At 51.2% G+C, this 27,349-nt stretch overlaps 11 protein-coding genes across 11 annotated transcripts; 6 read left to right on the plus strand and 5 right to left on the minus strand.

Annotated features, from left to right (window-relative positions):
* Nucleotides 1–386: 386 nt before the first annotated feature.
* On the plus strand, nt 387–2,158 carry Z519_11430 (uncharacterized protein; the record flags this gene model as incomplete). The annotated part of the gene is made up of 3 exons (XM_016769142.1): nt 387–393; nt 456–1,654; nt 1,715–2,158. The coding sequence occupies 3 exons, from the start codon at nt 387–389 to the stop codon at nt 2,156–2,158; spliced, it is 1,650 nt and encodes a 549-aa protein (XP_016614515.1).
* Nucleotides 2,159–3,707: 1,549 nt separating this feature from the next.
* Nucleotides 3,708–5,588, plus strand: Z519_11431 (uncharacterized protein; the record flags this gene model as incomplete). Its single annotated transcript, XM_016769143.1, has 3 exons — nt 3,708–4,080; nt 4,136–5,443; nt 5,515–5,588. 3 exons carry the CDS (start codon nt 3,708–3,710, stop codon nt 5,586–5,588), a joined length of 1,755 nt encoding a protein of 584 aa, XP_016614516.1.
* A 540-nt stretch (nt 5,589–6,128) lies between these two features.
* Z519_11432 (ribosomal protein L15) lies at nt 6,129–7,164 on the minus strand (the record flags this gene model as incomplete). The annotated part of the gene is made up of 2 exons (XM_016769144.1): nt 6,129–6,750; nt 6,809–7,164. The coding sequence occupies 2 exons, from the start codon at nt 7,162–7,164 to the stop codon at nt 6,129–6,131; spliced, it is 978 nt and encodes a 325-aa protein (XP_016614517.1).
* Nucleotides 7,165–8,006: 842 nt separating this feature from the next.
* Nucleotides 8,007–8,498, plus strand: Z519_11433 (uncharacterized protein; the record flags this gene model as incomplete). The annotated part of the gene is made up of 1 exon (XM_016769145.1): nt 8,007–8,498. One exon carries the CDS (start codon nt 8,007–8,009, stop codon nt 8,496–8,498), a length of 492 nt encoding a protein of 163 aa, XP_016614518.1.
* A 642-nt stretch (nt 8,499–9,140) lies between these two features.
* Nucleotides 9,141–9,614, plus strand: Z519_11434 (uncharacterized protein; the record flags this gene model as incomplete). Its single annotated transcript, XM_016769146.1, has 2 exons — nt 9,141–9,359; nt 9,417–9,614. The coding sequence occupies 2 exons, from the start codon at nt 9,141–9,143 to the stop codon at nt 9,612–9,614; spliced, it is 417 nt and encodes a 138-aa protein (XP_016614519.1).
* Nucleotides 9,615–9,897: 283 nt separating this feature from the next.
* Nucleotides 9,898–11,880, minus strand: Z519_11435 (uncharacterized protein; the record flags this gene model as incomplete). Its single annotated transcript, XM_016769147.1, has 1 exon — nt 9,898–11,880. The coding sequence occupies one exon, from the start codon at nt 11,878–11,880 to the stop codon at nt 9,898–9,900; it is 1,983 nt and encodes a 660-aa protein (XP_016614520.1).
* A 489-nt stretch (nt 11,881–12,369) lies between these two features.
* On the minus strand, nt 12,370–14,487 carry Z519_11436 (uncharacterized protein; the record flags this gene model as incomplete). Its single annotated transcript, XM_016769148.1, has 7 exons — nt 12,370–12,539; nt 12,697–12,798; nt 12,865–13,157; nt 13,227–13,351; nt 13,407–13,741; nt 13,826–14,008; nt 14,064–14,487. 7 exons carry the CDS (start codon nt 14,485–14,487, stop codon nt 12,370–12,372), a joined length of 1,632 nt encoding a protein of 543 aa, XP_016614521.1.
* Nucleotides 14,488–15,905: 1,418 nt separating this feature from the next.
* On the plus strand, nt 15,906–18,038 carry Z519_11437 (uncharacterized protein; the record flags this gene model as incomplete). Its single annotated transcript, XM_016769149.1, has 1 exon — nt 15,906–18,038. The coding sequence occupies one exon, from the start codon at nt 15,906–15,908 to the stop codon at nt 18,036–18,038; it is 2,133 nt and encodes a 710-aa protein (XP_016614522.1).
* Nucleotides 18,039–18,667: 629 nt separating this feature from the next.
* Z519_11438 (ribosomal RNA large subunit methyltransferase J) lies at nt 18,668–21,243 on the minus strand (the record flags this gene model as incomplete). Its single annotated transcript, XM_016769150.1, has 2 exons — nt 18,668–21,144; nt 21,207–21,243. 2 exons carry the CDS (start codon nt 21,241–21,243, stop codon nt 18,668–18,670), a joined length of 2,514 nt encoding a protein of 837 aa, XP_016614523.1.
* Nucleotides 21,244–21,803: 560 nt separating this feature from the next.
* Nucleotides 21,804–22,876, minus strand: Z519_11439 (50S ribosomal protein L4; the record flags this gene model as incomplete). Its single annotated transcript, XM_016769151.1, has 2 exons — nt 21,804–22,745; nt 22,796–22,876. The coding sequence occupies 2 exons, from the start codon at nt 22,874–22,876 to the stop codon at nt 21,804–21,806; spliced, it is 1,023 nt and encodes a 340-aa protein (XP_016614524.1).
* Nucleotides 22,877–24,148: 1,272 nt separating this feature from the next.
* Nucleotides 24,149–27,161, plus strand: Z519_11440 (uncharacterized protein; the record flags this gene model as incomplete). Its single annotated transcript, XM_016769152.1, has 3 exons — nt 24,149–25,356; nt 25,404–25,772; nt 25,823–27,161. The coding sequence occupies 3 exons, from the start codon at nt 24,149–24,151 to the stop codon at nt 27,159–27,161; spliced, it is 2,916 nt and encodes a 971-aa protein (XP_016614525.1).
* Between the last annotated feature and the right edge of the window lie 188 nt (nt 27,162–27,349).

Here is a 27,349-nt window from a genome sequence, read left to right on the forward strand (position 1 = left end):
CCATACATACACCTCATCAATCACATCCCGAACACTGAGGCCCTACTTCTCTCGGCTCGCCGAAACCGCCACTCTCTCTATCCTCGCCACTCCCCTACAACCCAAGCCTCTCGCCTCTCCGCGCGCCTCTTCGTCCATCCTCAAAGCTACCCGGTATTTCTAGCCCTCAGGCGGATATCAGAACGCGGCTTGAAAGCCCTCTGGCTTATCTACTCTCTAAGCTCCTCGACCCTCGTTTACTCCAATCCGTTCGGTCGAGAACTCCTGACATACAGTCCGAGGCTCCCAGCGTCTTTTCGTCGTCTTCAAGCTGGCGGGCACAACCGATCGGAGAACCTCCTCTGGAGGGTTTCTCAATCGCGTCTTTGGAGGCAAGAAGGAGAAGGATGCAGAGTCCGACAGCACACCCACCCGAATCAGCACTGACAGCAACCACAATGGCCCCACCTCGCCAGGGGGCAGCATCACCGTCAAGACCAACGACCTGAGCCCGAAATCCGAGTCTCGAAAGCCGGGAGAAGAAATCTCTGCGTCGCCTACTGCCGATCCCAAGAAGCGAAGGAGTAGTAGTGCCAAAGCAAAAGAGATCTTTACCCAGGCCAAGAACTCTCTGATCCACGGTGACAAGGACGGACCCCAGACACCCATGCAGAGACTGTCCAAGACTGATGCTGCGCTGAGCGTACCGCAAGGCTCGCTGAATAACTCGGCCGGCGAGTCGCAGCCAACACCTAATTCCTCTTTCCTGGTTGGCGTGACGGAAGACAAGAACAAGAAATGTCGCCGCACGATGGAAGACACACATTCATATCTTTACAACTTTCTTGGCACCCCTGCTCCTGTACTCTCCTCGGACACCTCATTATCCAAGAAAAGCTCCCGAGAAGATCGAAATAGTCTGAGCACCATCCCCTCCAATTCAGGCCAACATGTGGTAGAGACGGACAATGGCTATTTTGCTATCTTTGACGGGCATGCGGGCACCTTTGCCGCTGAGTGGTGTGGGAAGAAATTGCATGTCATTCTGGAAGAATTAATGCGCAAGTATCCTAACACACCAGTTCCGGAGTTGCTTGATCAGACATATACTTCAGCCGACAATCAATTAGAGAAATTACCCCTTAAGAACAGTGGTTGTACAGCAATCACTGCAGTCCTGCGGTGGGAAGACCGCGTCCCTACCAACCATTCTGCGACGGGATCTCAGGCTATTGCATCGTTGGCCGCTGCAGCAGCTAAAGAGGCAGAGAAGAATGAGAAGAACAATGACCCACCGAAAGACGGAAAAGACTTCACCCCCAGATCCAATTCAACGGCTGAGGCGGCGGCAGCAGCGATCCAAGAGGCCAAGCAAAAAGCTACGCGACAAAGAGTACTGTACACCGCTAATGTTGGTGACGCCCGAATTGTATTGTGTCGCAATGGGAAGGCGCTTCGTCTGTCGTACGATCACAAAGGAATGGACGAAAATGAGGGACGAAGGATTTCTAAAGCCGGAGGCCTGATACTGAACAACCGAGTGAACGGGGTGCTAGCCGTGACGCGAGCATTGGGGGACTCGTATCTCAAAGACTTGGTGACCGGGCATCCTTATACGACGGAAACTGTGATTCAGCCTGACCAAGATGAGTTCTTGATCTTGGCATGTGATGGAGTAAGCTCATGAATGGACCCTTTCCTTTTTATTTCGGCGTACCATTCTGACATGTAATAGTTATGGGATGTCTGCTCGGACCAGGAAGCAGTTGACTTAGTCCGCAACGTTCATGACCCTCAAGCTGCCTCCAAAATTCTGGTGGATCATGCATTGGCCCGTTTCTCGACAGACAACCTTTCTGTCATGGTTGTTCGGTTCGATCCGCAGAAGCTGCAACAAAATACTAAGATGGATATTGGGGTGGAGACGGAGACGACCAAGGACAAACTCGCGATCAGCGAAGTGGAGATGCTGGTGGGAGAAGCACGGCGGCATTCCGGACTGGTTCAAGAAGGGCAAATTTCTGATCAGGACTCGGAAGAATTGAGGCAGTCGGTGATCAAGGAACAGGAAGAAGAGGATCAGGAAACGGGCCCAGAGTATACTCCAGAGGGCCAAACCGAGGCTGAGAAGATATTGTCGGAGAAGAAATCAGAGCAGGAGAAGAGCAGTGAAAGTTGAATTGGTCTTTGGCGTTTGTCTGGTGTAAAACAATGTGGAGTAGGTGTTTTGCCTGGCACGACATGGGGCAACGAACTCCAAAAATGCACAAATGGTGGCGATGCATCACCCGCCGCAAGCCAAATGGAGAGTCTAGACCAGTTAGGACGCGTTGTCGAGACGTGTGTCCAAGGTTACCAGGTGTGTCCATTTCGGGTTGTGGTTTTGGATAGGACAAGCCGTGGTCGAAGATGTGCCCTGGTCCGAGAGAGTCCAAGCATTCCATGATGCATTCTGTGGTTATGTGGCGGAGGAAGTCCCAGCTGGCCAGCAGGCCGGCGGCGGAGAATGCGGGTGAAGTTGTTTAGCGGCAGAAGAAGCACAGCAATCATATTAAGATTTTGCCCGAAAATCATTCTTCTGAGATAACGAAAGGGGCTTGATTGAGTGATTGACATGCTGTCTGATGGACAGACTAGTGATTAAATGATTACTTCTTGGAGTCGAGGGGTTTCTCGATGTTCTTGTCGTATACGAGACGCGATCACGGAGCCAGTTGCAATTGAGCTGCTCAACGCCGAGACAAGGCTGAGTGAGAGAAACAAAGGGGTTTCGGAGCAAGGGAGCGGGAAGAAGCCATTGGCCCTTCGGATATAGAGCGATCACTGTGGCCGTGAAGGGTGCGAGGACGAGCGTCGACGGCACATCTGCGAGAGGACATAGATTCATTCCATTCAGCCGAGTGGGCATAAGGAGAGACGGGGACAATAATCGCTGAGATGTGGACTCGTATTATGTAAGGAGGATCCGGGACGAAAACAAGCATGCGGAGCCCGCAAAGGCCAAAGTGTTGTCCAATACGGGAAAACGTGGGGTGTCAAAGTGATCGGAGGAGTATCTGATAGTACAAGAGTACCATAAAGACAGTCATTCCGGTTCCAATAGATGAGCAGGTGAGAGAGTGAGGAATTTGTCTCCCACGTCTCTTGAACAACCTCTGTACGGAGTACCCAGTACTCGGTACAGAACCGAATACTAGCGAGCTGGGTACTCTGTTACTATTGACGACCTTAGGGATGTGGTAGGCAAGTCGTTCTCGTAGCTCCATTGCGTTAGTGCAGCCGTTCGCTAGTGTCTAGTGCCTACTAATAGGGCCGACAGTTAGTCGCCACCATCGCAAGAATTATCCCAGCCGCCACCACAAGCACCGCTTATCATCATCATCTTTATCAGCTTGCAGCTCCTGTGGCCTGGTATGTAAAAGCAACCAGACCAGATCCACTCCACTAGCATTCAGCCCTGGAGCCACTACTGCGACCTTGCGACCTGCCAGCTGTGGCCCCCAATCCAAACCCTTCCCTACGTACTCCGCTTCCAGTTCCCTGGTATTTTTCTCCAAAATAATAATCTCTGGCCTCTCTAATCCGTTCTCTATAACCTTCACTCAACATCAACCCTTCTTATACTTTAACTCCCTGCCCCCATTTTTTCCTTCTTTGCTTTCGTCTGATCTCCTGATGGGCTTCATGATCTCGCCTTAGTCCCCCACATCTCGACCATCGCGAGCACCATGGCGAGCAAATTCTCCCTGCGCATGATGCCCGGCTTCCCAATGGCGTCACCCAGGCCTTGGTCCATGCGAGCTTTTTCCACTTGTCGCAGCTCAACTTTCGGAGTTCCAATCGCCTCCAGAACGTCCTCTTTGGTGTCCCAGCCCCTCGTCCAACAATCCTTCCGCCGCAGCTACGCCGATGCCCCGAAAGCCAATCTTTCCCCGGAGCCTAAGCCGAAGAAGCGCTTCCGATTCTTCGTCTGGACCTGGCGCTTGACCTATCTTTCCGTGCTTGCCACCCTAGGATATGTCACCTACCAGATTTACGAAGGTCGCAATCCAAAGGAGCAATTTGACCCAGATCCAAACAAGAAGACGCTTGTCATTCTCGGTGCGCACGCTTCTCCTCTCCTGTCCACGCAAAGCTGATACTCTGACACGCTTAGGCACCGGATGGGGCTCCGTTTCCTTGCTCAAGAACCTGGACACCGAAAACTACAATGTCGTCGTCGTCTCGCCTCGCAACTATTTCCTCTTCACCCCTCTGCTGCCCTCGTGCACCACTGGTACTATTGAGCATCGGTCGATCATGGAGCCCATCCGGAACATTCTGCGACACAAGAAGGCAAAGGTCAAGTACTATGAAGCCGAATGCACAAAGATCGACTATCAAAAGAAGATTGTCTATGCCAAAGATGACTCGGAAATCAAGGGTGACACTATGGAGACTGAGATTCCTTTCGACCTGCTTGTCGTGGGTGTAGGAGCTGAAAATGCGACCTTTGGAATCCCTGGTGTCCGCGAACATGCCTGTTTCCTGAAAGAAGTCGGAGATGCTCAAAAGATTCGCAAACAAATCATGGACTGTGTCGAAACTGCAACGTTCAAGGATCAGAGCCCCGAAGAAATCAAGCGTCTTCTTCACATGGTCGTCGTCGGCGGCGGTCCAACAGGTGTCGAATTTGCTGGCGAACTGCAGGATTTCTTCATGGAAGATCTACAAAAATGGGTCCCTCAGATCAAGGACGATTTTCATGTCACTTTGGTTGAAGCTTTGCCCAACGTGCTCCCCATGTTCAGCAAGCAGCTGATCGAGTACACCGAGTCATCCTTCAAGGAAGAGCATATTCAGATCCGCACAAAGACCATGGTCAAGAACGTTACCGACAAGTACATTGAAGCCGAAGTTCAGAACCCCGATGGTTCCAAGGAGGTGGAGAAGATTCCCTATGGACTGCTTGTCTGGGCCACCGGTAATGCTGTCCGTCCGGTTGTCAAGGATCTCATGTCCCAAATCCCAGCTCAAACGAAGGCTCGCCGTGGCCTTGAAGTTAACGAATACCTCGTTGTTAATGGCACCGAGAATATCTGGGCTGTTGGCGACTGCGCCGTAGCGAATTATGCTCCCACCGCTCAAGTTGCTGCTCAAGAAGGAACTTTCCTTGCTCGTCTTTTCAACACCATGGCCAAGACGGATGCCATCGAAGCTGAACTACGCGACTTGTCGGCCAAACAGGCTACCGCAAACCCAGACCAACGCAAAGTCATCTTAGAGGAAATCAACGAGCGCCAGCGCCAACTCCGTCGCATCAAGCAGATCGGCCCGTTTAGCTATTCACATCAAGGATCACTCGCATACATTGGCGCCGAGAAAGCGGTTGCGGACGTGTCTTGGTTCAGCGGGAACATTGCGAGCGGAGGTACTATGACCTATCTGTTCTGGAAGAGTGCCTATTTGAGCATGTGCTTCAGCAGTGAGTATCTTTCGTCATTTCCCGTCATCTTTCTGGTTATGTGGGTTTTCGCTGATATTTTGACTTGCTAGCGCGGAACCGCATCCTGGTTTTCTTCGACTGGGTCAAGGCCAAATTTTTTGGCAGAGATGTGTCGAGAGAATAGGCATAGTGTGACAAAAGCTGAACGTTGAAAGGGTATATGCGGTTCCGAGAAACAAGAAAGGATTGTATGCACTCGGCGCTCGCGCCTTGCTCTACGGACCATAGGATTTTTGGGTGGTATTAATGCTTCTCCAAAGGCAGGCTTGCCCGGACCGAGAAAACGACGGTTGTTTTAACTTATAGACGGGCCCTTTGTATGGGCCGAGCACTGTATGGTACCTTATTGTTTGTTCCTTTACACTGAGTTATTCATACCTTGTTATTGGGGAGGCCAGATGCTCGTCTGCCAAACTGGGTCTCTTGGAGATTCGAAAGATGTAAACACGACTATGTCCAGCAAGATCTAGTAGCACTTTACTCCGGCCATTTTATCAATCTACAAAGATGCATTGGGGGTTGGGAACTTTCTGGCTAGACATCTTATTCCGCTTCGCGGCCGTCCCGTCATGTGTATTTCTAGCCTCTGTTTCTTCTTCCAACTCGATATCCCAGACCCTGACCGGAAAACGCATTGCGGTGCATAATACATATTTTCCCGTCTTCACCATAGCTTATCTCCTTCTTTCCTTTTTGCAGCCCTGCCACCCCTTGCACTCTCCCTTTTCAGGGCTTTCAGCTCCTCTTCAGTGATTGGTGGTTTGAAATACAGACTTGCGCTTTCGCCTCCCTTCACCAAATGGCTCAAATATCCGCGGTGTTTCGCGTCCCTATAATATTCCAACTCTTTCCGTGAACTCGGATCAGGGAGTCTGTACGGGAAACCCATGCCCCTGGCACGGTTCTCGACCAGCTCGGACCCTTCGACGGCAAGGTTAGGGTTCTTCAGGGCGACCGGATCCCAGCGCAGAGAGAGGAACGGATGGGTTTGACTGCTCTTTATGCGGCGTATCGCTTGAGCGGTATAAAAGCGCGTCGTCACGGTTCCGCCCAGAGCTTCCACTGCCGCTATGGCAGATTGCGATGCCCTCGAGACGACGATATGAATGGGTGTTTTGAGCTCCGAGGCCCCGTTTCCGAGCAGTTTCACGCCATCTTTGACGCGGCCCAAGACGCGCGAGGAGCAAAGTTCTTTGAGAGTGATGGGTCGGGAAGGATCTAGGCGCCCCTGGTCGATCCAGGATTGAATTTTGTCCAGATTGATGGGGGACATTTCATTGGCAAATCTGCGAGTCATGCATCAGTTACCACTTTCCCCCATGTCGGAGGCGAGAGCAGACAGACAAATTCTTAAACCCATATTTTCCGTGAACGATGTGTTCAGGTGTTTGCCCACCGTTGAAACCTGCGGGGACTTTGCTATGCTGTTTCTGCCCGTCCGAACCGCGACCAGATTTGCCTCCTTTGCCAGATGCGGGACCTCGTCCACGGCGGATCTTCTTGTTATAGGCGCCAGGCCGATCGGAAAGGGAGGTTAGGATCGAGGCATATCGGCGTTGGTGATGTGTTTGGGACTGCGTCACGAGAGAAGGGAGGAACAACGCCGGGATGGATGAGTTTGCATTTGCGGGTGTTGGTATGATAATGCTAGAGCGCAAGATCTTCGGCGGCGAGAGCCGCAAGGGCAGTCGAGGCGGCATCGGGTTGTAGAAGTGAGTTGCCCCTTCGAGGCCGGTGCTTATGATGGTTTGATTTGAATGCACTACCTCGTATAAGTTACTTAGCTCGCTAGGTACCGTTTACGGCTGCCAAGTACAAGATGCCAAGATGAGTATTCAAAACTGCTTGCGGCTCCCCGTTTGGGACGAGGGTGAAGCCGCCCTGTGCTCACCCCTAGCTCACGCGAGCAGGGTGTGGTTCACCCGTCTGCCACTACTGTACAAAGATGGGTTGAAACCTGCACGCACCTCGTCCCGAATCGGGACGTGGATCATGCTGCCCTATCAAGCCTGCCGTCTCTGGCGATTGGATCCGAGGGACCACCTTTGCAGCAGCGGCAATATCTAACCAAGCTCAGCCTTATTCAGCCCTGCAGGGGAATCGAGGGTGCAGACCTCGACGGGGCTACTTTATTCACACCTGAGCAACGAGCAAATCATGGTTCACATCTAAATCAATGATTCTATATCATGCCCCTGCAGGTAGGCTAGCGGGTACTTTCTGTATTGCAAAAGGTATCACGCCAGATCCGCACACTGATATGTAAGTACAGAGAAATTCTTTGGGTCCGAATCCTTCCAATCGTGCTATTCGGCGCTCGACAATGAAGCGAGCCCACATCCCACGAAAATGAAATTTGCAAAGGCCCAAAGCGTAGGATTGCGTGCTTGCTTGCATTTTGTGCATCGTCAAAGAACGAAACTCGGAAAAATCGAGAGAAAAATTGCAGTGAGTGGATTTGACATTATAATGGACCGTAAGAGATCTGCCGTACGATTGAGGATTGTCACCTTTCAGATTGTTAGCATCCGTCGACAGCAGAATGGCGGCAAAAGAAAGTCCTTCGTTTGATGTCAGCACCTCTCCTGATACAGCTAAACCGGCCAGCATGAAGAATGATGATGCTGCTCTGGAACTCCTTACCTCAATTGGCGATCTGGAGCAACCAACGGACCCAAAGTGTAATCGACGGCTTCTGCGACGCATCGATTACCACATAATACCCCTGATCTGTACCGTCTACTTTCTGCAATACCTCGACAAAACCTCCATCTCCTATGCAGGTGTCACTGGGCTTCGAGAGTCGGCCCATCTGGTCGGGAATCAATTCAACTGGGTGGCTTCCATATTCTTCTTTGGCCAGCTGACCTTCGAGTTTCCCACCATCTATATCTTGCAGACGTTCCCACTAGCCAAATATGTCAGTATCAATGTCGTTATCTGGGGCACAATTCTGGCTGCTTTGGCCAGATGCAAGTCCTTCGCTAGCTTGATGGTGTGCCGCTTCTTCTTTGGGCTGCAGAGGCGACGATAGTCACTGCATGGGTTGTCTTCACCAGCGGTACAGAAAAGAAGAACAGGCTTTCCGCGTGGGCATCTGGTTCTCCATGTGCGGGTTTTCCCAAATTTTCGGAGGGTATTTTGATATGGAATCGCGAGACATGTTGGGGGAGACATCCATGCCACCTTGAAGGGGTGGCAATAATCTTCGCGTTCCTGGGACTTCTGACCGTCGTGATCGGCGTGCTTTTCTGGTTCATCCTTCCAGATTCCCCCGCATGGGCGGGCTTTCTTTCGCAGGAAGAAAGGTTCAACATGTGGAGCGTATCCGAGGCAATGAACAGGGAATTGGTTCCAAGACATTCAAGTGGGAACAATTCTGGGAAGCGCTCGCCGACATCAACACCTGGCTGTATGAGTTTTGGGTCTAGCCGCCAATATCAGTTGAACCTAGGAACGGATGTGTTGTGTGATGTCTATGAAGGAAAGAAGATACTTAAGCAGCAGAGGGTATAAATACCCTGGAGGTGTCACGCTACCTTGTGACTATCGTTGTCACTACCTTGAGTGACTATCCATGTCACCACCTTTGTCACTGCCCTTATCACTAGGTAGTGAATCCAACTATATCCACAATTCTATCGCTACCAGCTTCGGCAACAGCCTTGTCTCCCGGATGGGCTATAGCAAGTTCAACTCCCTCCTGCCGGTCACGCCGCTTGGTGCGTACGAAGTCGTCATCCTTATCGGCGTGACTTACTTGGCCATGAAAACAAAACAAAGACTATGGTTCTACGTCATAACCCACATTCCCTCTTTTTGTCGGCGCAATCCTATGGCAACGACCGAAAAGACTCCTGCGCTGATTGGCTACTATCTGAGCGGAGGCATCCCCGTTGGCTGGACGAGGATCCTTGGTCGCCAAGCGAGCAACGTCGCTGGATCTACCTAGAAAATAACAGTCACCTGCATCGGAACCATCGCGTATACCGTCAGAAACATCATCTCTCCTCAAACCTTTCAAGCGAAGGACGCCCCACGATACGTGCCCGCGAAAGTCTCAATTGTGATTCTCTATTTCTTGATCACAGCTGACTTGTACCTTATTCGAATCGTGTATGTTCGACGTAACAAGAAGCGTGACGAGTAAAAGGCAGCATTGGGTGACGTTGTGGTGGAGAAAAATCACTAGTTCCGAGACTTAAGAGTTTCGATACTCGTTGTGAGAAGGGCTCATGAACAGCTTTTGATCTGGTTGGTTAATACCAGGTCGCCATCGTATAATTGGGAGACGGGGACTAACTGCTTTCAACGCATGTCCCTCTTCAGGAGAGTATCGAATGTTACATTGCAGCAGAAAAAGACGCTTCATCAGACCGAGCCACTTCTCCGTTGGGCTCAGTCGCCATCAAGAGACTAAAGTTTGTCTCTATTCACTCGTTGATGTTCCATTCAAGCCAGCCGACGCCTTTGCGACCGTCATTAGTGGTGATTGTCGCCCAAGAGCGAGGAAACTTTGCAACTCGTCCGTCCTTGGCCATGAGGCATAGAGGTGCATGCCCAATGGGTTTCACGTAGAAGGTGAGCGGAAGCGGAGCCATCGTGATCGTGGTTGAGATGCCCAACCCATTTGTTGCCATTTCTGCTGCTGCTTTGACGTCGGTCATTTCAATCAACGGCTCCCCTTCTCTCTGGACATACCCTACACCGAGGTGAGGATAGTCTCCTCCTCGGGCTTTGGCATGTACAAGGTGGCTGTGTGTCCCGTCGTCGAAGTGGAATGCAGTCCAGACCCAGTCGGCCGACCACCAGTCGCGAGGACCCCAAGAATGGTCCCGTTGGCCTCTTGCCTTGGTAAAGGTGAAGGTGTGGTCGTCCCATGAGAACGTACCGGTGACCTTACAGGGAATCTCGTATCTGGTTGCACGGCGCCATTTATAAGGGTGGCCGTCTGTTTCGAAAAGGAGGTCCATCTGGACATCCACTGGCCGGCCGTTTCCATTTTGCAAGATTGCCGCTGGATCGTCAAATGCCACTCCCTTTCCCTTCACAGTGATACGATATTCGTTGAGGGGCACTTCTGCTTTGTGTGTGGCCGTATATTCGGCGCCATGGACTATAAGGTCCTTTCCCGGGTGAGGAGCCTCAAAATCGATTACTCCGACCGTGGGTATCTTTGGTCCGCAGATTAAAGCATGGTACCATGAGCCACTCTGGTTGGGAATGACTCCGAGCCTCGCCCACACCCCGACTTCCTGCTCTGCGTCAACCACATCAAAATACCAGCTTTCGTTGTGAAGGGGGTGGTCACTGAACGGATGCATCTCCTCGTCTGATGCATCTGGCTCCAAATGGGGGAGGGGAACTGGAGGGGGCAGCACCTCAAGCGCCTTCGTATCAGCGACATGTTCGCAGCTGCGCTCGAACATGGTCAGAAACAGGTCGTCTCCTCGGGTTGTTCTTTCCACGAGACTCGCCGCCGTGATGGCTTGACGCATTCCAGTGAAACTGTGTATCTGAACGCCCGCCTTGCATTCATGAATGCTGATCGGGCAAGGCGAGCTCACAGAGAGAGCCTCGTGATAGATTTTCAACAGTTCATCTCCATGCTCCCGACGAAATTCAGGGGTTATAGCTAACCCCAAAAAGTATGAGGGATCATGAAGGATGGGGCCCCAATAGCAGGTCTGCCAGTCCACCAAGGTTAATGGCAGGCCTCCACTATGTCCAAATAGGATATTATCCAGTCGATAGTCTCCATGGACGAGCCCTGTAGGAGCTGAAGTCGAGTCTAGGGCGGCATGGTACGCGTCAAAGCTGTCGATGAATTTCTGGCAGATGTCGCGGTGTTCTGGCTTCATGCGATCTCCATATCGCTCCTTGAAACGATCCCAGTATTCCAACATCTGTTCTGCTGCCGACCAGGCTTTTGTCCTCTTCATCCATCGGTGCTCCTCCAAAGACACATGGTTCAAAATCAACCCATGGAGTCTACCAAGCTCCGACATGGCTAATTTGGCCTCTTCGAGTGTTGCTCCGCTAATGTCACAGCCGACCCTTCCAGCATTGTCACTCATCAAAATGACGAATTCTCCGGATGCTTCATCCCTTTCTACCCTGTAAACTGTTGCAATCGGCCCTGTTGTCAGAAGCGGAGCAATCTCTTTGTAAAATCGGACCTCTCGCTCGTACAAACCAGAGTTGACCCCGAAAGATTTGCAATCTGCATCGAGAGAAGCCATTTTCGCCACCACCGAGGCAGGCCCTGCTCGGGTCTTTGTGCCATACTCGAGCTGAATGCGGTACACTTCGCCAATCTGGCCAGTTCCAATTCGGGTAGACTTAGCACTGACAACGTCAAAACCAAGGGCCTTTGAGAGCCACTGGGGCGACAATTCAAAGATTGCGGCCACCATGATTGCGAGATTGGAGTTGGTTTTGGAAAGTGTTCCACCGAGGGGAATCTGAGCCCCTTTTAGAGGTGGCTCTCCCTGCGAGCCTGGCGTGGGAGCCAGGCGGGGTCACGACTTTGGAAGTGTTCGATCCCATCGCGAAGCAATTTGCCTAGGATGTGGTCGTAGCGATTTGCGGGGTTCGTTGTCAATATCATGGCCTGCCGAGGCCGAGGTATGCAACCGATTCGACAGGTGAATGTAAGCAGGGGCAGGGAACAGGTCCAATATGGGGGTGTCTCTGACTGCGACCTATTGACTCAGGAGAGATGGGATGAGCTGTTATTGGTATACATACAAGCCGAGGAACTCTAAGAACCCGCGAAACTGAGACGCCGTATGCTTAGTGTGAATGGCAGGGATGAGTGAATAGAACGTCGTTTACGCGACATATTGATTAAACGGAGAGAAGCGGCAAAATGGCATCGATACAAAACCTCGAAATGCACGTGGTCATGGTCTTGTATATAACCCGGGCGTCGAATCTCCAGCAGTTTTCCTTTCAGTGAAAACAAGGTGCAGAGGTGGGCATGCAAGGGTAAATCCATCGGTCATGTCTCGAGTGAACTTGGCTGGATCCTCCCCTTGAGCGAGAGTGAAATCGTACCGATGCACTATATAAGCTGTCACATATCGAAGCTCCATCAAAGCGAGCTGTTTACCAATACAGCTATAGGGACCTGGTATCGATAGCGTACTGTCAGCTCACCGTTCTCCGAATGAGTCGTTTCATCATATGCTATGGATTGCTGGACTGCAATACCACGACCTTGGACATACCGTACGAGAAGGGGACAAAAACCGAAGCATCCACAGTCAGTTCAGGTTTTGTGGTCCATCGCTCAGGGATAAATTCCTCTGGTCTTTTGAAATTTCTCTCGTCTATAATAAGAATTAGAACGGGTACATTGGCTCCTGCATCGGAGTTGTCGTGGGAGTGGAATTCACCTCTGAATAGCGTGTAAAATGGAACATATACAATCGTGTTCCCAGGAACAAAAGTTTCCCCGATCATCATGCCTTCAGGAGGAGTCAACCGCTGGACCCCTGAAGGCACAGGAGGATGAAGACGCAAGGCCTCGTTGATGACGGCGTCTAAATGCTTGCTCTTGGCCAATGTGGCAGAATCAACCTCTCCAGACTCGAACAGTGGGTCAATTTGTTTTCGGAGTTCAGTGAGAAGATGTGGTTCCGTTGCAAGATGGAAGAAAAGTGTGGTCAGAGTGGAGGAGGTAGTGTCGCTGAAAGAGTCTCAGTTAGAACAGCCTGATTTACCGTAACTGCCGATGTTGCCAGGGAGAATTCATTACCTTCCAGCAACGACAATTAGATAGGCATCTGCCTGAAGGTTCATCAGGTTTTGGGCCGTCTTCGGCTCTTCCTTTTCATATTCTTCTAGTAGATAAGAGAATACATCCGGCTTATCGGGCTTCATCTGATGTGGCTTGTGTTAGAGACAGCACATTCTCCTGTGCATCGAGAAAACTCACATTCATTCTCTCATCGACTTGGTTGTTCACAAACTTCCAGAATCTCTTATGCTCGAAATTCAGAATCGGAATCGATCTCATGATCGGGGCTGTCCAAACAACGTGTTTAAAGTAACCTGCCATGGTCATGTTGGTCTTGAGAGAATTCATGAAGTAATGTTTGACGCCATTTTTGACCATGTCAAAAGACTTTCCGAATGCGAGGTCTCCCATGACATCGAAGCTGTAAAAGTTGAACCAATCGGTTACATTCATTGGCTTGTCCTTTTGAGCCTCAATAGCAGTCATCAAACCCGTAGTGTATGTGACTACACGGGGCTCGTAATCTCGAAGACCTAGGTGTCCTGGCGTTAGTCTACAGCGGCCCACGTTTCCCGGAGCACTTCAAAGGAGGGAGGGAGGAGGGGGGGGGGGAGTACTTTTGGCACCAAATCCTCGATCCCAGACCTTCCTTCGCTGAGAATGCTCTTGCTTATCTCGGCTGTTTTGCAGAGCCACTCGTGGTCGCATTCCGTTGTACCAGGGTCCTTTTGTGCAAGGGGTCTGTGCTGAATTGACTGCTTGAACCGCGCGGGGGTCAGCAATAGACAATTCCATCGGCCCTGATAAAATGTTAATGCTAGTTATGTCTTTCATCTTGCGCCGGGAGGTATTTACCAAGTCTTACAAAATCTCCGTATTGTCTATGCAACGCCTGGACTTCTTCATAAAGGTGCAATTTGGACCTGAAGGAAAGTGAAGTTGGGTATATGGTAGACAGCCGTGCCCAAAACGGACCGGGAAATCTGGAGAGTCGATGGAAGAATCCACGATATATCAAGATACTAGTGAACGTGCCCACTAGAAAGCAAATCCCTAAACCCGATACGTGGAGAACTGCGAGGGGAACGGCCTTGAATGATGGCGCATAGGCAGTTCCATATCCAACGAGCAACAGTTGTGTGCTGAAAAAGGCCGAGATTAAAGCCGGCGCAGATGTGTCCCATTCGCCATGGCGGAACAGCGTCAGATGAGCAATGACGCCCAACAGTGCTGCCCACAGAAATCTGTGCGGTGACTGCGGCAGTGTAAGGAACTCCATGATCTGAATCTGGTAGAAGAAGGGCTTTCCACTGGGACGACCACAACAACAGACTGGGATTGATAGACAGGGATCGACAGACATTAATACAGCTTCACTTAGCTACAGTAAGGGGTGCCGAGGCAGCGTATCTCCTATTCGGTCGACAATGGTTGACATCGTGCATCTGACGTCCGCCTGCAGGGCCGCTCACCACTACCCTGACATGGCATAGAGCGTCCTTATCAAAAGGCCAATTATGGCGTACTTATCGTGTCAGCAAGACTGGAGGCCTGGGGCATAAAATGCGGGGGGGGGGGGGCGAGGCTCAATTTTATCCGAGGATAACACGAGAAGACGAAAACATACCTGCCTTGGCAGAAGCCCCATCCCACGCGACGCAGGAAGCCTGTTTTTGATGAAGCGAACACCGAGCCGGTATCGATGACGTTGTTGGGAGAATGTAGCCCTCGTGATGGTTCTCGAGATGATGCTGAGAGGTGAGATCCCGCACACACATTTCTTTCGACGTCGTGTCACTGCAAGCTGTCGAGCATATTATGCATCGTGGCTTAAAAGGGATCCTCATCCTAACCGATCCTGTTACTGCTAAATGGCCAGATCACACAAATCGGGTACTTAAGGGGAGCAAGGCTGATGGCCCCTATTAAGCCTCGGCAAACCTTCACAGTACAGCCAAGTGTGGTTGGCGCGTGAAAGCTGGGAAAGGCTAGGAAAGGCGTCATCCAAGCCCTTCCAAGAGCTTCTGCGGTGAGATCCAGAAGAATTATGGCAGTGTCTGGAAATTAACATGCGCTCAGATGGTAGAGGGGTCCTTGGAGGGCAATATCGATGGCCATTGTGGCTTGATGGTCTGCGCACTCATGCAGAGTATATGCCAAGACCGATGGTGTATCCTCGACAGAGTAACCTTGTTCGCAATAGTCGCTTCGAGAAGGCTCGGGAGAAGTGACGGAATACTGGGGCTGAAGTATCGAGCATTATTATTACCTCGTCTGGAGCATGGGCAAGTATGGGCAGGTATGGGGGAAGGGGGTACTTGGTAGTAGTACAGACTCGCCGAGTACGAGGTACTCAATACCCTGCACTCGTACCGGGTACCGAGTACTCTCCGCCAATGGGATTGAGTCGAGATTCTCCCTCCAGCCACTCCACGTGCACACCCTTTTTGTTCCCTGCCACGTTAACCCTGCGTGCCTTGTCCCCGTGCGGCACCTCCTGAAGAACCATCTCCGTTCCTCGTTCGAGTCCAACATCTCTTCTCACCCAACAATGAGTCGGTGAGAGCGCTCACGGCCGGATGATATAACCACTGTGTTGGATTGGCATCGCCTATTCACTGATTTATCCAAGCCATGACCACGTAGGAGAATCTCCTGCGCGCCACATTTCCATCATCTACCCAGAGTTCAGGCATAATGGGTCCCATTGAGCTGAACAAGCGACGCATCATCTTGCTCCTCGCTAGCATACTCGCATTCTATATTGTCTTCCATGGGCTTTCGTCCTCCAGTGGCGACTTCCGCGATGTCGCTTCCCAGATCCCCATCCCCGGCCATCTAAACCCGACCGAGCATAAACTACCTCCATCAGCGCCCGATCCAGACGCGATATGGGATTTGGAACCCGACCCATCTCCTTCGCCCGCGCCCACGCTCGAATCCGAGCTCGAGCCCGAGCCCGAGCCCGAGCCCGAGCCCGAGCCCGAGAACGCAATCGACACCGAGAAACCTATCCCTCCGACTTCTCAACCTGTCGAGCACTTCGATTTACATCCGATCGCACAGCTAATGCAAGAAGCCGACGCCGAGTGGCGAGCCTACGAGACGCAGATTTCGGCAACATTCAGGCAGACAGTGGAGAAATATAGAAGCAAATATGGCAGACATCCTCCCCCGGGATTTAAGGACTGGTATAAGTTCGCCAGAAAGAGGAACGTGTTCAATATCGATGATTTCCAACAAATCATGGATGACCTGCGCCCCTTCTGGGCTCTGAATGCGTCAGAGATCCGCATTCGTGCGGCGCATATGTGGGAAAACCCGGACTTTGGTGTATCGGTCATTCATATCCGCAGTCACAAGGTTGTAAGGGTGGATAATCCTAGTTGGCGATCTGAAACTATGGAGAAAGTCATCGAGAAATGTATCAAATTCCTTCCGGACATGGATATTCCCATGAACAGGTTGGATCAACCGCGCCTCATCGTGCCTTGGGAAGATATGCAAGAGCTGCTGCAAACAGAGTACCAGACGCGCATCATGGCGCCGGAAGTTACCGACAGCTTTACGAAGAATCAACCAGAGCTCCTGGATATGAGTATCGAAGACAAGGAACTCGACCACTCCACGAGACTAAGTGATGATTGGTTCTTCGCCCCGGGTCAGCAGTACATGAATCTCGCAGCCAAAGGTTGTCCGCCAGAATCCCCTGCTCGGTCGAACATGACCGTAGCAGAAACGGATATGTTGTACAAAGAACCCACCCTTGGGTTTGTGAAGAACTTTAACCTCTCGACAGACCTCTGCACCGTGGGTCCCACTATTCAAGATCTGCATGGCATGTTGTATTCCGCAAGCAGCATCATCGCCTCGCACAAGCTTGTTCCCATCTTCGGCGAATGCAAGGTTAGCGTCAACAACGATATTCTCTTTCCAGCAAATATGTATTACCAGCATGATGAGCGATATGACTACGACGATAAGGAAGATGTTGATTGGCGGGACAAGCGAGATAATACCATTTGGCGCGGCGTCACTTCTGGTGGTGTCCAGCTTGAGGATAACTGGGACAGGATGCACCGCCAGAGACTCGTTCAACTCTTCAATAGCACACACTTGTCGGAGACAGGGAAAGAGGTCAAAGTTCTCACAGAAAAAGACGATGGCCCTAGCAAAGTCAACACCACCTACGAACTTTATGGTCGATTCCAGCCCTCACAGTTCGCCGACCGACACAGCGACATCGGATTCACTGAACCGATGTCCTGTCTGCCGAATTGTTCATTCTACGACAGCGTGTTCTCTTGGAAGCCGCAGGTTTCGCTCACTTCACAATTCAAATCGAGATACCTGATCGACGTCGACGGACACTCTTTCTCAGGCAGATGGCATGCCTTCCTTCAAAGCAAGAGTCTCGGACTCAAAGCTACAATCTTCCGGGAATGGCACGATAGCCGACTTTTAGCATGGCGACATTTTGTCCCCGTCGACAACCGATACGATGACATTTACGGTCTTCTGACATACTTTATTGGGTATGGCAAACCCTACAAACAACACGTCGACGAAGGCGGAGACTCGAATCCCCGGGTTTTTGTCGCTGGGCATGATAGAGAGGCGCAGAAACTCGCTCGACAGGGTCGCGAATGGGCAAACAAGGTGCTCAGGCGTGAGGATATCGAGGTGTACATGTTCAGATTACTTCTGGAGTATGGACGATTGATTGATGACAATCGGGACTTTATCGGTTACTCCGGCGATGGCAGTGAATTGGACAAGTTCGACGCGGGCGAAGATGACGAAGGCCGCTGGGGTTTCGGAGGGTGGTGAAGGTTGCTGGGCGGAGATTTTCGAGAAGAATGCCGGAGACCGCATTCTCTGAACGAATGCTCATCTCATCTTCCGCATAAAGGTTTAGATGTGCTGAACAGTGCAAAACCGGCAGCAGTGAAGGAGAACCTGGAGAACCCAAAAAAGAACTGATTTTTCGATCAGGATGAATCTATTGCTGGGAGTTGCACCACGCCGGAGCCTCCACGGATATCCGCCCTTTGGACAAAGCAAAACGCGGACTATGGAAGGACACAGCCAAAGTGTGGAGGAGGCCTTGGTGGTCGCTATGTACCACACACCCAACGAGCGCACGACTAGTTTCGTTGCCTTTTTTTTTTCTGGCTGGCCTACTCTCAACGGTATAGCGGAGGCAAGGAATTTGGGGCAATCCTATAGACCCGAAATGGGCATCTAATAAAACCGTCAGCTAGGCGGCTGACGGGCAGGAAGGAATCAGGCTGTGCGAGAACAAGTACGGCGCACATAGATCATCCTCGACAGAGCGTTAGCGCTTAACAAATTTGTATATCACGAAGCATTGAAAGATGCACGACAATCAAACCAGAATCTTCATAGTAGGGGGGTCGACCAGTGTCCGGAGTGTATCGATTTGGGCGTGGGCTCTGCTACTTCTTCAACTTCTTCTTCAGCCGCTTCTCGGCCCGCACATCCTTCTTCAACCGCGCGTCCACAATCTTATATTTGCCCTTGACGCCCCTCGGTCGTCCCGCAATACCCCTATTCGCACCCCGCGCCACGACCAGCTTGACCTTCTCCTTTGGCCTCCCTTTCTTGGCCGCCCGGGCCATCATTTTCGAAATGGTTGACGCCTTGTCCTTTTCACTGACGCCCTCGTCTTCGAGCAACAGCGCAGATTTCTTGCGGAGCTTCTCCAGGCGTTGAGCGGCTTTCATCTTCTTCCGCCCTTTTGCTTCGAGCACCTTCTTGATGGGTCGAGCATTCAACGCCCGCATCTTCTCCTTTATCGCCGCGGCGGCGGCCTTCGTGATCGGTCTCAGGGGGCGAGAGTGTCGGTCTTCATCATCCAGGAACCATTCGGGAAGGCCGTCAGTGTCGCGGAAGGAGTATTTGTTGAAATTATCATCGATAAGGTCCTTGGATGTGGTTTGCTTGGTCGCAAGGGAGTGCGCGAGGGTCATGGCTTCAGCAGTGATTATATCGATGTCTAGATGACCGGTTGCAGTCAATGGGTCTTCGGGACGTGCAGGGTCTGCGGTGGAAGAGATGGTGGTTCTAGGTGTAGTTTCAGGCTCGGACTCCGGTTCATCTTCTGCTATTTGACGCGAGAGTCGTTGTTTCTTCAAGGTTGAATTGATAGGTTTGCCTTGCTGTCCTTTTGATGCCTGAGCTCTTATAGCGACAGAGTCTGCTTGATCCGAGGATTCGTCGTGCATCTCAATCGCGCTGTCCTTGTCCAAGTCATCCTGGTCATCTTGGTTATCTTCGATGCCCAGGTTCTGAAAGATGTCTTGATCGAAGAACATGGCTGCTTTGGTGGAAAGACCTTCACTTTTTGGCAGTTGTTTCGTAGGGTAGCCTTTTTGCTCATCATCGGACCCAGCGTCAGTCGCTATATCGCTTGATGTGCCTCCGTCGTCGGAGATGCCTTCCCATTCATCTTTTTCTCTCTCCTTTCTTGCTCGCTTCGCTCGTGCCTTTGCGTCTGCTTCTTCCCTTTTTTGCTGATAAGATTCGTACAATAAATCGAGTTCCCTTTCAAGCAAGTCACCAGTCTCATCCTCATCGCCATCAGAAGCTATCTCTGATGTTTCCAGCTCCGAATCTTCCTCGTCTGCCATATCTCTGTTGGCTATCTGAACTGGGTTCTGCACCTTATCAGCCGCTTTGATACTAAACATGGATCCTTCACCACCAGGGCCAGTCTGTTGCAATCCAATATCATACGGCGCAGTCATGTGCATCTGCATCCGGACAATCTCTTTTCGTTTCCTTTCATTTTCTTTTCGACGCTCCTTCTTTTTCTCCTTGTTGTCTTGATCCTTCAGCCTTTGTATTTCTTGTTGGAGTTTGAGCTCTCCCTCCATCGACTCGACCTCGGCCACCTCTTCTCCTTCCTGCTCCATGGCCTGCACTTCCTGATCCTGCTTTTTCGCTTTGCCGGACAGGCCAAACTGGTCGCGCACTTTCAGCCGCCACCGAAGTAATGTTCTAAATTCCTTCTTTCCTAGAACTTTCAAGTCCGCGCAACATTGTCTGATTTCGGCCGTCGTCTCCGGTAGTCGGCCTATTGTAGCCAATGCAAGATCGCCATTGGGCGGCTGCTCGAAACTGAGTTTGTTGACGGAACCCAGAATCGCGATCGGGTCTGTGGTATGAATGAAATCACTGACGGGGATTTCTTTGTGTTGAGTCCAATCGCCTTCCTCATAACCTTCTCGTTTCCGTTTCTTCTTTTCGGGATTGAAAACCTTCGCTTCGTTATTCGGTGTGGGATCCTGCAACTCCGCGAAAACATGTTTCGGATCCAGAAACTTGGGGTCCAGTCTCTTTGGCGCTCTGAAGCCTCTGCACACGACAAAGATCTCTGCTGATACATTTCTCGAAGAAGGGGGTTTTGTAGCCTCGACCGATGTAAATAGTTGTTTGAACACCCAAAGGAGCGCGTTGTAGTCTTTCGACCTGAACACCTTTGTGACAAATGTGCCCCCTTCTTTCAGGAACTCAGTCGCTAACTTCATTGATTGCAGGACCAATTCCGCTTGCGAGAAAGCATCTTGTACCCAGGCCACACCGACATTGGGCGCACCGTCATGCAGCACAGTATCCGCTTTCATATGTTTCAAATGCTGTCGAATAGTCGCTCGACATTTGTCCGTGGTGATATCGCTCTGAAAGGAGATAACGCGAGGGATGGGCTTGATGGGAGCCAAATCGACGCCGACAATCAGACTTTGCGCAGGCATTGTCTCAGCTGCAACTTGACACCAGGATCCCGGAGCAGCGCAGAGATCCAGTAACACTCGACTCTTTTCCAGGAATCCATACTTCTTGTTCAGTTGGATCAGCTTGAAGGCTGCTCGAGCTCGGTATCCTTTCTCCTTGGCGAGCTTATACCATTTGTCTGAGAGAAAATCAGTCAATATTCACGAAAGTGCAGGGTACAATGAGTGACGGAGCGCATACCAAGCCGTCCTTTACCGTGCTTCTTTTGGATTGCCATGGCGAACGACGGATCAGGAGTGTATCTCCGGCGCCCTTAGGATTCTTCTCCTGGGACACCTAAATCACAGGGCACATCCTGTTTGGCTGTTGCAGGCACATTCTGAATCGAGGTCACAGAAAAATCGTGCCAAGATCGAGTAAATTTGGGGGCGGGGCTGATCCTCTTTTGGGTGTGAGCTCATGCTGCCCTGTACAAGGTACATTTGTAGACGGATTGGTCCGCGATGGAGTACATGATGTTGCCCAGTAAGGCTGAGCTCTGTCCAATGGAAGCTCTGTCCTGGCAAAAGCGGCGTTACTAGCCCTACTGTCCCAGCGTACGGAGTACCATTCAACAATACTCTGGGTCCCGCCACAGTAAAAGGGAATTTTGTAAATGAATGTATTGAGATACCTCATCGCTTTGGAGGATGAAAGGCGTCGTGTTGTCAGAATGGAAAGTGAGAGTGGAAAACGAAAGGTGAGAGAGATCAATGAGGGCACGAACCGCGGACCACAAGTTGTTGTAGGAACACCCTTTTTCTTCACACCAAGTCTGCCTATCTCCAAGGTCTAGTCTCACAAATACTGTACAACCTTCTCAGGCACCTGAAACCTATTCTCAAACTTCACATCCCTTAAAGATTTCTCAAAAGTGAACACTGTTCCGTTCTCCTTAAACGTCTGTTCCTTGCAGAGCAAGCTTAATAGGGCAGATCTTTCGATCACGATGCGCCCGCTAGTGAGGAGGTCCTTGACATCCACGTCCTCGATGTCTTTGAGCTCGCCGTGTTCGCCGATCGCTTCCATCTCTTTGAAGATACGTGATCCGGCCGATTCCAAGGTGCTAGTGACGAGGAGGCTCCGGCCGTATCCCTGGCCCCAGCGATTGGCTTCGAAAATGTTGTTAAGAAACCGGGCACTGTTGCCCTCCGGAAGAGTGATCTTGTCGTTCAGGATAACCAACTCATTCTTCCTGAATCGATAACTTAACGCGATCCGGAAGGCCTGGTGATAGACTTTCTTCTGTAATTCGGTCGAAAAGTCCCTCGGTTTCGGACCGAAGGCGACGCCACCTCCTCTTCTTATAGGGGACTTTTTATCTCTCACACGAGCACGACCTGTGCCTTTTTGCTGGTATAGCTTGCGGTTGGACCCATGGACTTCGAAGCGCCATTTTGTGCTCGCCGTACCCTGGCGTGTGGCGTCTGCTTCGTAGATGACAGCGCGGTGAAGTATGTCTCGGCGCAAGGGGGCATCGAGGTACCGTGAACCATACAGCGCATAACGAGTGGGTTCGATGTGAGGCCATGAATGCAGTGTTGCGAGGACAGGGTGGTCTAGAACGTGGAGCTCTGTTGATGATGGAGTCGTTGATAACCATGGCGTTGGAGATACCGCAGTGGAAGGGGTTCGAATCTGAGAGGAATCACGACCCGGTCCAAACTCCTGGGTGATTTTGGGAATGGGTAGTTGAGTTTGAGAGGCGAATGCTCGACCTAGTCTCGGTGCGAGGCATTGCTATGATCAAGTTAATCGAGGTGAATGCCACGGTTTTCAGGATGTCATACGGTCAATGGATCGGCGACATTAAGCTGGTTGTATCTTCTCACGAGCCCCAGCAGACTGCGCGACGCCGATGTGTGCGGCATCAATGCAACGCACCCAGCCAATGTTCGAGGGCGGCTAAACACAAGTGGCCGTTTTGCTGTATTACACGATGTGAGATGGATACAAGACATCCCAAACCTATGGGAGCCGAAGTTCGCACCTAGTGCGGCCGAAGTTTTAAGAGCAGGGGGAGCTGTCACGTGGAACAGCCTTGTCGACATCACTAGCGAGCTGGGTACGAGGTGTACGGATATCTCAGCCTTGCATGCACAAGGTAAGCCAACTCTCGGTCTCGACCGCATATTCTCCCTTGTCTACTCTCATATCACGGTCTTTCCCTCCATTTCCTTATTTCCACCCGCACTCTCCGACATACTCGACGACCATTCTCATCTCGCAGAAGAAACAGGGTCTCTTGTACCTCGTGCGATGCAGAGGCCAAAACGCCGGTCTTCATCCCCGCCGCTTTGAAATGTAAGGGTAGAGCGGCAAGACCTCTCAACCCTTACCGAGTGCCAATGAAAAAGAATTTTCTCTGCAACACGAGAAGCGAGCGGATGATCCCTCACTGGCCTGCACAGTCCTTGCGTCTTGCGGATGACTGGTAGGTGACCACATTGATCAGGGGTGTTATTGGGCTCGCGGGGCGTGTGGGAGCCCATTGTTGCTTACCTAGCTAGGTTATCAACCCCCTAGCCTGGTGGCCCGCAAGCCGGCGAGGCAGTTAGTGGATGCTACCTGGACACACTCCGGATGGCCAGATGCGACCCCGTATTCTACCTATGTATTGATTAATCAGACGGACTCGGGTGGCTCCTGTACAAACTGCCCTGCACTGCTCTACGAGTGGGCGAGTGGGGGGTCGCCCACTATCGTCAGATCCGCTGCTCTTGATCGCCTCATCAAAATTCTCATTGCGATTCGAGTGCATCGAGTCACAGCTGTTATCCATCATATCCATAATAGACGTATTGCCGCTTCTTAGCAAGTTCACTCGCACTGTGTGTCTCTGCAAGCTCCAGCCCAGCTATCTGATATCGCCATAACGTCGCCATCCCACCACTGCACCTACCGGGCGATACCGAGTATATCCCAATGCTTTTGCCCTGATCAAATCATTTCTTTTCCGTACACCCAAGAATCCTCGAATCACGTCAATCTGCACTTACAATATCAGACACTCTTCTTTGTTCCTCCTAGAGAGCTTAGCCGCGGGTTGATAATGCTCTTGCACCGGCCCCATACGACCAGCCTACATGTCGCAATAGCGACCGATACGTGAAACCACGGTTACTTTTCAATCTACTACCATGATGGAAGAAGATATCAAACCGGAGCAACCACATCTACTGAGTTCTCTGGGGGAAGTCTCAGAGCACACAGACCCCTCGGCGCAGTCATCGGCTAAGGGCAAGAATAAGAGCAAGGACAAGGACCCAGGCGGTGCCAATACCAAAAGGCGATGCGTGAGCACGGCTTGCATTGCCTGCCGGAAAAGGAAGAGCAAGTGCGATGGCAACCTGCCCAAATGCGCCGCCTGCGCATCAGTCTACTTGACTGAATGTGAATATGCGCCCCATACCGATCACCGGCGCAAAGGGGTTTACAAGAAGGACGTAGACGCTAACAAGGCCAAGAACTCTACTCTCCAGATTCTTGTTCAAGCCATTCTCAATGCTGATGAGGAAGACGTCATGGATTTGGTCCGCCAGATTCGGACATGCGACAACCTGGAAGAACTTGCAGCTACCATCGACGCCCAGGAGAAAGGCCTGATAGAGGGACCCGACGACTCCCCAATATACAAGGATGAACCTGGTGTACCCAAATTCGAAGCCGAGCTATCGGGGAAAATGGGCGACTTGATGCTGGATGGATCCGTCAAATTCATCGGGGGAACTTCGAATTTGATCTGGCTGCCCGAGGAATATGATCATCGAGGGTCACATAACTCGTCAGCTTATCAGCAGGTCGTGGTCCGGCCTAAAGAAGAAGCCATCCTTGCATGGACGACCGTCACCCAAGACAAGGAGGCTATCCTACATTTCATGAATATGTACTTTTGCTGGCACTATGCCTTTTTCACCACCCTGGCCAAGGAACTTTTCTATCGGGATTTCCTGACTGGAACACCCTCCCAGTACTGCTCACACCTCCTTGTCAACGTCATGCTAGCGCTTGGATGCCACTTCTCATCGCGACCTGCTGCGAGAGCAGATCCAGAGGATTCTGGGACCACGGGTGACCACTTCTTTGGAGAGGCCAAAAGGCTTCTTTATGAGAACGACGAGTTTGCCAACGCGAAACTATGTACCGTCCAGGCTCTAGCATTAATGTCAGTAAGGGAAGCTGGATGCGGCCATGAAAGCAAGGGCTGGGTTTACAGTGGTATGAGTTTTCGAATGGCTTGTGATCTAGGATTGAATGTGGATACGGTGCCTATCAATGAGATGTCACGTTTGACAGACGAGGATATTGATGCAAGACGAATCACTTTCTGGGGCTGTTTCCTGTTCGACAAGTAAGAATTTTATGCTCTGACGCCGCGTCTTTGCTAATGGGTTTCAGGTGCTGGTCCAACTACTTGGGACGTCAACCTCAGCTTCAAATGCCTAATATCACCGTAAAGAAGCCCGACGTGTTCCCATCGGAAGACAGTGAAATGTGGTCGCCATATACGGATTCTGGTATCATTCAGGCCCATGCACAGCCGGCACGCACCAGAGCTGTGGCATTGCAATTGTCAAGACTGGCAGAAATATCCAGTGACCTCCTGACATCATTTTATAACCCGCAGCTGCTCGACAAGCCTCCTCCAAGACAAACAGAACTGAAACGACTGAGCGACCTCCATACTCGGCTAGAAGCTTGGAAGCAAGGGTTACCAGCTGAGATGGAACCTAGAGAGGGGCAGCTTCCTCAGGTCTTGCTGATGCAGTAAGTCTTTGAGGTTCAAAAGGTTTAAGATGCGCCCTGACTAGAGACAGTATGTTTTATCAACTGTTATACATCCATCTGTATCGACCGTTCCTGAAATACACCCGAACGACCTCACCACTTCCAGCACATGTGTCTCCCAGAAAGTACTGCACTCAGGGAGCTGCGGCCATCTCCAAGCTTTTTCGACTCTACAAGCGGACACACGGCCTTCGACAAATATGTAACATCGCAATTTATATTGTACATTCAGCTTGCACAATTCATCTGTTGAATCTGCCAGACAAGAACGCTCGGAGAGACATAATTCATGGAGTCAAACATCTCGAGGAAATGGGAGACTGTTGGACAGCTGCCCGACGAACACTCAGAGTTTTGCATCTGTGCGCCGACAGATGGAGCATTGAAATGCCCGAGGAAGCAGAGATGGTTTATACGCGGCTCAGAGTTAAATGGGAACTGGCGCCAGGTGCCCCGTCTCCGGTATCGCCCGAAAGTTTAGCCAACATGGCACAGCAGATCTCATCTCAGCCCGTGCCTGACTTGATGGCGATGAATGTTCGGCAACAGCAACAGCAGTCGCAGGCCCTGCGACAATTTTCAATGTCCCAGTATGCAGGTGGACTCTCCGCTGCCATGGCTGCATCACCGGCGGAAACGATCGATTCTCGACGGACCTCAGGAGGGTTGTCCATGCCCCCACAGTCTGCAGCCGACCTCTCCCGAGACTCTCATCGTGTTCGCCCTTCAACCTACCTTACCAAAGCGCAACAGGATGCATGGAACGCACACCAAGCCCGCATCGCAGCAAACGCAGGTGCAACGTCGTCGAACAATACAGGCGCTGCGGGCGAGCAGAATGCTGCTAGATTGTTTGGTGGGGTGGATAGTCTGATTGAAGAATCGCAGGACTGGTTCTTCAAGGATCAGAACCAGTTGGCGATGGGCTTTGAAAACTGGGGATCTGAGCCGCAAGATTGGGGGACCCTTGACCTGAGTTTCTTTGACACGCCGGATACGGGATCCAGTACGAATGACAATACCAATGGCAACTCACCCTCCTACAACGGGCTTCAGTACTCGTATGATTCAGCGACGGGTCCGACAAATACGGGCGGGTTGGGAAACAAGGGCGGGCACGGATTTGGGTTCGCAGGGGACGGGTTCCCAACAACAACCGACACCGACATTAATGGCATGAACACGAATGGAACGAATGGAATGAATAATTTAATGGGACCAGGTACAGGCTTGCGATTAGGGATGAATATGGGAATAAGTGGAAATGGTTCAATAGGGGCTGGTATGAGAAATGTGAGTATGGGCGCTCCCGGCGGTTCTAAACGCTCTTCTCAAAATCTGGGATTTGATGACGAGGTATATTATTGATATACGGCTTTGATTGTTTGAGGCGCGAAACTGGATATGGCAAGATCTGAAGACTTGAATATGTGGCAAAGTCGTGAAAACAAACACAGCAGCCACTATGGCGTTGCTAAGACACCAATGACTGGGTGTAAATGGAAGATCTCTTTGCTCCTGCTTCTCTATGATTCGATACTGGATCGTTAAGCACC

This window comes from Cladophialophora bantiana (assembly GCF_000835475.1).
Source record: "Cladophialophora bantiana CBS 173.52 unplaced genomic scaffold supercont1.22, whole genome shotgun sequence".
Taxonomy (NCBI): Eukaryota; Fungi; Ascomycota; class Eurotiomycetes; order Chaetothyriales; family Herpotrichiellaceae; genus Cladophialophora; species Cladophialophora bantiana.